Raw genomic sequence first — 10,556 nt, 5'->3', positions numbered from 1 at the left:
TTGGGGGTGACGGGCAGGGAGACGCGCCCCCAGCCCGGGCGAGATTTTGGGTCACTTTTCTCGGGTTCTGTGAACTGGAATCGGGCCGCTGGCGAACAAACAGGACTCCGCACCCGCAAATATTTGCGTGCGCTGCTGGGGCTCCCACCGCCGCCTTGGGAGCGGCCGGCCGAGGGATGCTCTTCCTCCCCCCTCCTCCAGAGATGTCGGCAGCCGGCAGCAAATACATCGACACGGAGGTGGAAAACGCCATCAACGGGGTGAAGCAGATGAAGACCCTCATGGACAAGACCAGTAAGGACCACCAAGCCATCCTGCACACCTTGGAGGAGACCAAGAGGAGGAAGGAGGTGAGTGAGGATGAGGAGGGTGGTCCTGGTACCCAGAGCCCCTGGGCTGAGCACATCCGAAGGGCTCGGGGGATGCCGTGCCCCGGGATCCGCGTGTCCCGGGAGCAGGGGGGGGATGCCCTCGGGGCTGGATGCGGATGCCTTGCAGGAGGCGGTGCAGCTGGCCCGGGAGAAGGAGCAGCAGCTGGCGGCGAAGCAGGAGGTGTGCAACGAGACGATGCTGGCGCTCTGGGAAGAGTGCAAGCCCTGCCTCAAGCACACCTGCATGCGCTTCTACTCCCGCACGTGCCGCAGCGGCTCGGGGCTGGTGGGGCGGCAGGTGAGTGGTCCCGCAGCACCCGGGGATGCTGAGGTCGGGGGGGGACTTTGGCCTGATCCTGCTCCCTTGCCCGGCAGCTGGAGGAATTCCTCAACCATTCCTCACCCTTCTCCATCTGGGTGAACGGCGAGCGCATCGACTCGCTGCTGGAGCGGGACCAGCGGCAGGAGCGGCAGTTCGAGGACCTGGAAGAGCGTTTCGGGTTGCTGGAAGATGGGGTGGACGACATCTTCCAGGACAGCACCCAGGTCTACAGCCGCATGTATCCCTTCTTCCGAGCACCCTTTGGCAGCTTCCGCGAGGCTTTCCGACCCCCCGTCCAGCACGTCCGCCTGCCCCTGCGCAGCGGGAGGTTTTCCCGGGACCTGCATCCCTTCTTCCAGCATCCCCACCACAGCTTCCACCACCTCTTCCAGCCGCTCTTTGAGATGACGCAGCGGATGCTGGAGGAAATGCAGGGCAGCTGGGAGCACCCACTGGGTGGCTTTGCCTCAGGTAGGGTGCTCGCCGTGGGCTGGGTGTCATGGGCTCCCCAGTTTGGCTGGAACCGGCAGGGCTTCCCAGCAACCCCCCCCCCCCGCTTCTTATTAGGGGGTGACTAACTTAGAGGATGAGCTCAACCCTAATACGACACATCAGAGAATCCCCGTGGGAGCCCAGGAATCACAAGCTCCGCTGTTTGCAGAGCTGGCCTGGGGTTTTGGGTTTTCCCCTCCCCGCACCAACTCTTGGCTGCCGGAGCTGCCGCCGTCCTGGGAAGGTGTTTGTTTTGGGCAGGCAACGCCGGTTGCAGCCCGGTTACCGGTGCCGTCACCGTCTGCCACCGCGGCCGCGGCTCGGGCGGCTGGGAAAAGGGATATTTCGAAAGGGAGGTTGGCAGGGAGTGCTTTGCTTGGGAAAAAACAGCTGGGGGTGTGTGTCAAAATTCCCCGGAAAAAGCACTTTTATGGCCCCCCCAGGGTGTTGGCCGGGGCTGGCCCCACAGCTCTGCCCGGCGTTGGGGGGGTCTGTGGCGCTGCCGCCCCCCGACTCCGCAGTGTTTTGGGGTGCTGAGGCCAGGCTGGGCTTTCCACAGAGTCCCGTAACTTCAGCGACGAGCGCATGGTGTGTCGGGAAATCCGGCGTAACTCGGCCGGCTGCCTGCGGATGCGGGATGAGTGCGAGAAATGCCGGGAGATCCTCTCCGTGGGTGAGCCGGGACGGGACCGTGAACGGTGCCGGGGGAGGGACACGCGTAGGGGAGGAGATGCGGTGGGGTGTACGCAGCGGGGCTGGGGGTGAGCCCTGACACCCCCCGACGCCCCCCCAAACTTCCCCCCCTCCCCGCAGACTGCTGGCAGACGGACCCTGCCCAGAGCCAGCTGCGGGAGCAGCTGGAGGACGCGCTGCGCCTGGCCGAACGCTTCACCCGCCGTTACGACGACCTCCTCCGCGCCTTCCAAGCCGAGATGCTCAACACCACCAGCCTCCTGGACCAGCTCAACAGCCAGTTTGGCTGGGTCTCGCGTTTGGCCAACATCACCCAAGGCACCGACGGCTTCCTCCAGGTCACCACGGTGAGTCCCACCGGCGCTGCGGCACGGTCGGAGGGCTCCGGTCCCGTCCCCCCCTCCCCGGGCAGGGCCGGCGGCCACGGAAAGTGGGTCAGGGGGAGAAAGAAGCGATTGTGCGCCCGACCGGCTGCCTCTCGGCATAATAGCCGGCTGCAGGGCCGGGTGCCAGGGCGAGGGGCCGGCGCGGGGGCTAACCCGGCTTTCCCTGCTTTGTCTCCCCCCTCTCCAGGTCCTCTCCAAGGCTCCCAACCTCGAAGACCCCTCGGCCCCCCCCGACACGCAGGTGACGGTGCAGCTCTTCGATTCGGAGCCGCTGTCCCTCACCGTGCCCGGGGACATCTCCTGGGAGGACCCCCGCTTCATGGAGATCGTGGCCGAGCAGGCGCTTCAGCACTACAAGCAAAATACCATGTGAGTCTGGGCCCCCCCCCGCCATCCCCGTGGACAGGGCTGGGGTTTTGGGGGGGGCCACGCCACGGCTCACCCTCTCCCTTCTTTACTTCGGCAGAGAGTAGCCGGGTGTTGCTCCCCATCGCCGCCGCTGCCCCGGTGCCCCAAGCCCCCTCTGCCGGCCCGTCCCTGTGCCGGGGGGGGTGTTGAATGCCGCTGCCACCGCCCTCCCCCCCGCCACCGCCACCGCTGGGGTCCCACCGCGGGCCTCGAACAAACAGAAAATAAAGGTAGAGTCAAACACCCTGACTGTGCTCTCTGGTGCATCTTTGGGACGAGACCCACTGAGCAAATAAATGTCGCAAAAAGCAGCCGTGTGTGCCTGGGGCCGATCATCGGATATTGCAAAATGGGGAGGGGGGGAAAACACAAGGACACAGCTCCCCCTAAACCCGGTCCAGTAGGAGCCCCCCCCCAAGGACCCCGGGGCTCACTGCCTTCTCCCACACCCCAAGTGAAAGGGGTCTGGGTGCTGGGTCCTCGGCCAGCCCCCAGCATCCCCCCCAGGGTCCTCCCCACAGCCAGCACAGACCCCCAGTGAGCCAGCCATGGGCAGATGCACTTTATTGGGGGGAGACACAGGTCGCGGAGCAGCGGGGCCAGCCCCGACCCCAGCCTCACCACCCCCACCACCACCCCCCCAACCTGAGCCCCTTGGGAACAGGGGCAGAGGCTTCAATCTCCCCCAGACGGCCGGCTGGGGTCCGCTCCCCGCCGGGAAGGGCAGGCACAGCCTCGCCATCCCCTCCCAGAGCCCTGGCAGCGAGGCAGGGGAGAGGTTTCTCCTGCAAACGGCAGCAAGACGGGGGCCGGCGTCACCACCACCGCGCCGATCGCCTCCCGACGAGGGGAGGAGAGAAGGTCCGGGGAAATAAACCCCGGGGTCAAGCCTGACACGGGGCAGCGGTAGCGAGGGCTCAGCTCTCACTGTTGATGGCCGTGCTCTCCCCCCGTAGCAAGCCCTCCCGTTCGGCCGCCCCGCCGGTCTCCTCCGCGTGCCGGGGCAGGCGGGCGAGCAGGGGTCGGTGCAGGCCGTTGTAAAGAGCAGCACCCACCAGCAGCACCCCAAAACCCAAGATCTCCAGGCCGTGGAAGGTCTCCCAGCCCACAGCCAGGCTGACGGCCCAAATGACGAGGGTGCGGAGGCTGTCCAGCACCATGCGGGTGGTGGCACTGATCTCCTTGGTGACGCTGATGCCGGCGAAATTGAAGAAGGCGATGCTGCTGATGTTACCCAGCAGGGCCAGGGCGATGAGGGGCCGGTGGCCGATCTGGCAGAAGGCGTCGAGGGCGTCTTCCAGCGTCCGCCGAGGGTTCCCGCTGAAGCTGCCCGCCGGGATGTAGTACATGGGAACCAGCAGCAGGGCCAGGATGATGAAGCCGAAGAAACCTGGGTGCGAGTGGGGGTCAGACGGTCAGACGGGTGCTGGCCCCAAGAACCACCCAGGGCAGCCTATCCCCCCCTGCCCCAGCTAATTCTCCCTGCCCCGTGGGACCCAAGCCCCCGCCCCAGCAGCAGCCCCTTCGCTGCCTGTGATCCCCCCCAGCACAAAGCAGCCCTCCCCAGGCTGAGTTTGCAGGATCCAGCACCCCTCGAGCGCTCAGCCCCCCTGACTATGTCGCAACAGACCTTCGGTGCCGACGGCCCGCAGCGGGTGCACGTCATGCTTGTAGACAAACTTCTCCTCCAGCACCATCTGGATGGCAACGATGACCTGCGCCATGACAATGAGCAAGTCGCCTGTGGGGAGGGGAGAGGAGAAAGGAAGGGGAGAGGAGAAAGGAAGGGGAGAGGAGAAAGGAAGGGGAGAGGAGAAAGGAAGGGGAGAGGAGAAAGGAAGGGGAGAGGAGAAAGGAAGGGGAGAGGAGAAAGGAAGGGGAGAGGAGAAAGGAAGGGGAGAGGAGAAAGGAAGGGGAGAGGAGAAAGGAAGGGGAGAGGAGAAAGGAAGGGGAGAGGAGAAAGGAAGGGGAGAGGAGAAAAAGGAAGGGGAGAGGAGAAAGGAAGGGGAGAGGAGAAAGGAAGGGGAGAGGAGAAAGGAAGGGGAGAGGAGAAAGGAAGGGGAGAGGAGAAAGGAAGGGGAGAGGAGAAAGGAAGGGGAGAGGAGAAAGGAAGGGGAGAGGAGAAAGGAAGGGGAGAGGAGAAAGGAAGGGGAGAGGAGAAAGGAAGGGGAGAGGAGAAAGGAAGGGGAGAGGAGAAAGGAAGGGGAGAGGAGAAAGGAAGGGGAGAGGAGAAAGGAAGGGGAGAGGAGAAAGGAAGGGGAGAGGAGAAAGGAAGGGGAGAGGAGAAAGGAAGGGGAGAGGAGAAAGGAAGGGGAGAGGAGAAAGGAAGGGGAGAGGAGAAAGGAAGGGGAGAGGAGAAAGGAAGGGGAGAGGAGAAAGGAAGGGGAGAGGAGAAAGGAAGGGGAGAGGAGAAAGGAAGGGGAGAGGAGAAAGGAAGGGGAGAGGAGAAAGGAAGGGGAGAGGAGAAAGGAAGGGGAGAGGAGAAAGGAAGGGGAGAGGAGAAAGGAAGGGGAGAGGAGAAAGGAAGGGGAGAGGAGAAAGGAAGGGGAGAGGAGAAAGGAAGGGGAGAGGAGAAAGGAAGGGGAGAGGAGAAAGGAAGGGGAGAGGAGAAAGGAAGGGGAGAGGAGAAAGGAAGGGGAGAGGAGAAAGGAAGGGGAGAGGAGAAAGGAAGGGGAGAGGAGAAAGGAAGGGGAGGCTGAGCACCCATCTCCAGGCCCACTGGATGGACAGCATGGCTGAGCCATGCCTGGAGAGCCAGGCACGCACCCTGTGGGAAGTTGTTTGCCCCCGTGGCCATCCCACCTCCCCCATGGGCCACCACGTACCAGTTATCACCTCGCTGAGCTTGTGTTTCTGGTCGTGGGAGCTGTGCAGGTCAGCCAGCCCCACGACCACCAGCCCCACGATGGTGACCAGGATGCCCAGCCACTGGCTCAGCTCCAGCTTGCGGCCCAGGAAGGCCACGGAGAGGAGCCCGGTGAAAATGATGACAGATCCTCGGAGCATCTGGAAACTGGAGGCACTGGTCATGTTCAAGGCTGGATGGGGAGAGACAGACTCATGAGTCGCACACACATGCTGCTGGAGCTGGCTAATGCCACCAACCCTCTGCTTAACAGTCTGCTGCCGTAGTTAAGAGCAGATCAGTGATTAACAGAAGGAAGAGGCAGCAACACCGTCCAACCCCACTCCTACTTAGAGCTGGCAGCAGAGAGGCTCGTGCCAAGACGCGGCCCCCTGTCCCTGCTCCATGGAAAGCCTGTGCCCCAAGGAACACGGCTTACTGAGCGCTGCCACAACTCGCCACATGGGTGGGAAGGGTTTGCTCAGATCCCTCTAACCGGCTTCAGGGTCATTCCCCCCAAAAACTGAATGCACCATGGAGTGCTGCAGCCCGACAGCCGAGTCCAGCCCCAGGCATGGCCAGATCCCCACAGGGCAAGCGGGGGACAGAGGCAGCATCCCCGTCCCCAGCACTTACCCACGTACATGATGCTGGTCCCAGTCATGTCGCAGAGGGCGGGGGGCAAGAAGAGCAGTGGGCTGAAGGGCTGCGACGGGGCCATGCTGGGCTCTGGCCTCCACCGATCCCTCCACACCAGCAGGTAAAACACCCCCAGGCAGGAAAATTCACCCAGGAACATGCCCACAGCCTGTGAGAGAGCTGGGTGAGGGGGCTGGCCCTGCTGGCAAGACCCGTCCTGCCCTGGGTGGGGGGCTCACCTGCAGGAAGGGGTGCTGGAAGCCATGCTCCTCCGTCCCGCCGCAGCCGGTTGCGCTGAAGTTGTCTGCCCACCTATGAGGCAGAGCAGAGGGTGGTGGTTAGAGCAGGGGGCCGTGGGGAGCCGGAGCACACCCCGAGAGCCAGCCCAGGGCTGTCATGTGGGTCACCAGCCCCCTGAGGTGACAGCTCCAGGGACACAACATCCACAGGGATGGAGACAGCAGGGAAGGAGACACCACCGTGGCTGCCCCAACCTGCCGGCAGCTCCTGGCCCAGCTCCCGGCCCTGAGTGACAGGCAGGGAAACGGACACTGCTGTGTTGCACAGCCCCGCAATCCGGCGTCCCCGTGCTCATCGCTGCCGGCACGCGCGGCCAGAGCCGGCCAGGCAGCACCGTCACCTGCCGGGGAGACCAGGACAGCGTGGTGGGGGGGTCACCCCGAACCCTTCCCTCCTCCCTATGTCACCCACCTTGAAGACTTGGGGGCTAAGGGACACAGGTCCCATAAAAGATGATGGATCACAGGCTGGGGGGCAGCGGCTCCCACTTCTTACATCCCCAGTCACAGTTTTGGGGCACAAACTCCCTCTTTTGGGTATTCCAGCACAGAGGGCAACGCTGGATAAACACAGGCTGCGGCACAGGTCCCCACGGCCCGTTTTGGCAAGGATCTCCCCTCTTCAGGGACCACGCGTATGGGGAGGGGACCCCAGCCTCTCAGTGGCTGGCTGGCTGCCTGCCCCCAGGACACCCCCAGGGTGGGGGTGCACCCCGACACAGGCAGGCAGGCACCCAGCTCCCCTCTGGTGGCTTTTTGCTGATGCCGAGCGGCCGCAGACCTGCTGAGCTTGGGGAAAAGGGGCACGAGCAGAAGCTGGGGCAATCCCCAGTTTGTCCCTCACTGATCGGCAAGGGGCTTTTCAGCCAGGCCAGCAAGATTTCAGCGTGAGTCAGCCCCGGCTGACACGCCGCAGCCCCTCCGCCACGGGCCAGCTCGGGTCTGTGTTTCGCAAGAGGCTTTGTCGGGCCACACACGGGTCTCGTGAGCTCGCTGAAAGCTCGGTGCCATCTCCCAGCTCTGCCCTGCCCCACGAGGGTTCCATGCCTCAGCTTCCCCATCCGAGGACCTCGGCCTGCTGCAACATCGGGGCCAGCTGAACTCTGGCCACCCGGCAAAACCCTGCTGACGTCCACGCGTCTGTCTGGCGGCAGTGGGACGAGCCGGCCTGGCAGGTCTGCCTTGCTGGGGCACCTCTGGGGAACACCATCCTCATCCTCACTGCGAGGGCTGGGAGCACCCCAGGGTGCTCCGGGGGCTCCCCCTACGAGGGGGCTCGATCCAGACCCTACTTGGCTTTTGGGGCACTCGCACGGCTCCTCCCCAGCACCCCGGGGCCAGGCACGGCACCCACAGCGGGAGACCCGCACCCCCCAGCAGCACGCACAAGAGGGCTGGGGACACCCAGCCCCGCCGGGCCGTGCAGCCCACCCCCCCATTCCTCCCCCATCACCAAGAGCTGGACCCCCAAGCAGCAGCCCCAGTCCTTATGGGGCACCCCACAGCCCAGGCCTGCCCCCCCCCCCCCGCCCAGTGCAATGGCAGCCCCCCGAACTGGGGAGCACTGGGCAAGTCCTGGGGCTCTGCCTGGACCGTGGCCCGGCCTGGGGCAGCCCCAGGCCCCCCCCCCGGTCCCTGCGTGGGGCTGTGGGTGCCGCGGGGAGGAGGCCCGAGAGGGTTCCCCAGCAGGACGGTGGGCCCAGCCCCGGGCCCAAGGCGGGCCGGAGCCGTTACGGGACCCCAGCCCCGGGGGTGCGGGTCCCCCTCCAGCCGCCGGGAGGACTCACTTGGCCGCCAGGGTGTTGATGGAGCCGGTGAGCAGCATGAGGGCGGCCAGGCCCAGCTGGTACCGGGACCAGGCCATGGCCCCGCCGCCGCCGCCGCCTCCCGCCCTGCACCGGGGCCGCCGCCGCCACGGCCACGCCCCCGACAGCTCCGCTCCGCCCCCGGACCGCCCCGCTCCGCCCCCGCACCGTCTAACCACGCCCGCATACAACCACGCTCCGCCCCCGCCCCGCCCAACCACGCCCACATTTACCAGCGACCCCCGCCCCCGCCGCGCCTAACCACGCCCACATTTAAAGCGCGACTCCGCCCCACCGCGTCTAACCACGCCCACATATAATACGACCCCGCCCCGCCGTGCATAACCACGCCTACATTTACCCACGACCCCGCCCCGCCGCGCTTAACCACGCCCCCAGTCCGGCCCGCACGCCCCCCGGCCGCCGCCCTGCCGCCCACCCGTGCCGGTCCCCCCCGGGTCCCCCGGTGCCCACGCCGCGGTCCCCCGGTGCTCCGCTCCCAGGCTCTGTTTGCAGTGCCGCCCTCCCCGTGGCCGGTGTGCCCCCCCCCCCCCGGTGTCACGCGTGTCCCCGCCGCGGCGCTGCCGGCAGATGGCGCCGGCGGTGCAGGATTGGGCTCCCCGCCGCACCCGAGGCTCGGGCCCCCCCCGCCCGTCCCGGGCCAGGCAGGAAGGCCCGACCCCCCCCCCCGCCCCCGGCCGGGGTTACCTTCCCGGGCCTGCCTGGGCTGCCCCTTTGCGGGGCTGGGTGGGGGTGCCGTCCCCCCCCGGGCACCCTAGAGTGGGTGTCGGGGCCCCCACCCGTGGACGCAGCTCCAGGGCAGCCCCCCCGGAACCCCTCGGGACTGTTTTTTTTTTTTGGGGGGGGGGTGCAGTTCCCCCCTCAGCCCCATTCGGTGCCAGGCGTGGCCCCCCGGAGCCTCACACCCCCCTCCCCCAAACCCCGACCGAGGGGTGCGGGGGGGCCCCTCCACACCTGGCAGCGGGCTCTGCTGCCGTGTCCCCCCCCCCGCCTTCCCTTCCCGGGCCTCCCCGCCAGCCAGAGATAAATTGTTTTTCCATCCGACGTCAGCCCCGGCAGCCGTGACCCGTGGGAGGCCGCGGGGGGGCGGCAGAAAAACCCACTCCAAGGTTGTCGGCCAAGGCTGGCTGCGCGGTCGGAGTTAACCCTTCCCGCGGCTGGGGGGGCGTGGGCGGGCAGGGCAGGCCTGGGCATCCCCCCGGGATGCTGCGGGGAAGGGGACCCAAGGGTGGCCCTGGGGAGGGATGGGCGGGGGGGGAGCGTTGGCTCTGGTGGCTTCGTGGGGGGGGTGGGTGGGGGGGTCCTCCCAAAACAGGGCCGGGGCAGAGCAGCTCCCCCAAACCCCACGGGACCGGGACACCCAGCAGCTGCTGGCACCCGCTGCCGTTCGGGCTGTGGATCTGCCTCCGGGACCCCCGGTGACCCCCCCCCGCTGACATCCCAAGCGCATCCCGATCCCCCCGGCGGGGACCCCTTGGCAGCCGCTGGGCCGCATCCGAAGGGAAAGGGCGAAGGAAGCAGGATGCGGCCGCCTCCTCCGGGCCCCGTCAACTTCTCCTTCTTTGGTGCCACCGAGGCCGTGGCCATTTCTCATCACCCCTCGCTCCAGCCAGCAAGACAAACACTCCCCCCCGTGTCCCCCTCGTCCCCCCCCGCTGTCCCTCCCTGCAGCCTTCGCCCATGGAAAATACCGGGCGATAAGATGGTGGCGGGCGGGCAGGGGGCACAGCGGGGAAGGCAGCATCCCGCCGCGGGCAGCTCGTGCCCGGAGAAGCCCGACCATGCATCCGCACGGGCAGTGGGCACCGTGCCACTTGCTGGTGTCACCCGTGGGGACGCTACAGGCTGGGCCAGTTGGGCTGGGCAGGGACGGTGGGACAAGCGGGGATGGTCTCCCGTAGCCCCCTCCTCCAGTCCTGGGATGGGTGAGTGTCCCAAGGACACGCAGGAGAGCGGTGGCAGAGCTACTGACTTCCAAAGTCGCCTGCACGGTGCCCACCTGGTGCCAGCCCCGCACAGACACCCGTGGGGGGCTGTCTGGGGTCCCCAGGGCAGGAGGAGATGGGACATTAGGGACACCCAGCACCCTGCGGCTGGAGACCAGGAGGAGCGGGGACCGGCTGGCAGGGTGGAGACGGTGGCATCTCCTGCCCACACGCATGCATCCCTGCAGCTCAGTGCACATGCAGCCCCCCCGCCAGCAGAGATGCTCCCTGGCCCCACGTAATTAATGAGGCCATGAGGCCCATCGCCTCATTAACAGAGCGCATAATTC

The 10,556-nt window shown here is 66.6% G+C and overlaps 2 protein-coding genes across 2 annotated transcripts; one reads left to right on the top strand and one right to left on the bottom strand.

Moving 5' to 3' along the window:
* The first annotated feature begins 175 nt into the window (after positions 1-175).
* CLU (clusterin) lies at positions 176-2,921 on the top strand. Its single transcript, XM_075048854.1, has 7 exons — positions 176-350; positions 499-669; positions 747-1,164; positions 1,745-1,858; positions 1,999-2,225; positions 2,452-2,633; positions 2,731-2,921. The coding sequence occupies exons 1-7, from the start codon at positions 177-179 to the stop codon at positions 2,735-2,737; spliced, it is 1,293 nt and encodes a 430-aa protein (XP_074904955.1). The 5' UTR covers position 176; the 3' UTR covers positions 2,738-2,921.
* A 380-nt stretch (positions 2,922-3,301) lies between these two features.
* On the bottom strand, positions 3,302-8,387 carry SLC35F6 (solute carrier family 35 member F6). The gene is made up of 6 exons (XM_075048855.1): positions 8,243-8,387; positions 6,396-6,468; positions 6,154-6,325; positions 5,498-5,710; positions 4,303-4,413; positions 3,302-4,062 (listed from the first exon to the last, which is right to left on the bottom strand). The coding sequence occupies exons 1-6, from the start codon at positions 8,317-8,319 to the stop codon at positions 3,590-3,592; spliced, it is 1,119 nt and encodes a 372-aa protein (XP_074904956.1). The 5' UTR covers positions 8,320-8,387; the 3' UTR covers positions 3,302-3,589.
* Positions 8,388-10,556: the final 2,169 nt, after the last annotated feature.

This window comes from Buteo buteo, chromosome 17 (genome assembly GCF_964188355.1).
Source record: "Buteo buteo chromosome 17, bButBut1.hap1.1, whole genome shotgun sequence".
NCBI lineage: Eukaryota > Metazoa > Chordata > Aves > Accipitriformes > Accipitridae > Buteo > Buteo buteo.
The sequence above is the reverse complement of the archived record's forward strand: the minus strand, read 5'-3'. Positions and strand labels throughout refer to the sequence as shown.

Coding starts and splice junctions, on each gene's coding strand:
- SLC35F6 (XM_075048855.1), bottom strand. CDS start 8,319: ATGGCCTGGTCCCGGTACCAGCTGGGCCTGGCCGCCCTCATGCTGCTC. Junction 6,326..6,395: donor TCCAGCACCCCTTCCTGCAG/GTGAGCCCCCCA, acceptor GCTCTCTCACAG/GCTGTGGGCATGTTCCTGGG. Junction 4,414..5,497: donor GCTCAGCGAGGTGATAACTG/GTACGTGGTGGC, acceptor CCCTCCCCACAG/GCGACTTGCTCATTGTCATG.
- CLU (XM_075048854.1), top strand. CDS start 177: ATGCTCTTCCTCCCCCCTCCTCCAGAGATGTCGGCAGCCGGCAGCAAA. Junction 670..746: donor CGGGGCTGGTGGGGCGGCAG/GTGAGTGGTCCC, acceptor CTTGCCCGGCAG/CTGGAGGAATTCCTCAACCA. Junction 1,859..1,998: donor CCGGGAGATCCTCTCCGTGG/GTGAGCCGGGAC, acceptor CCCTCCCCGCAG/ACTGCTGGCAGACGGACCCT.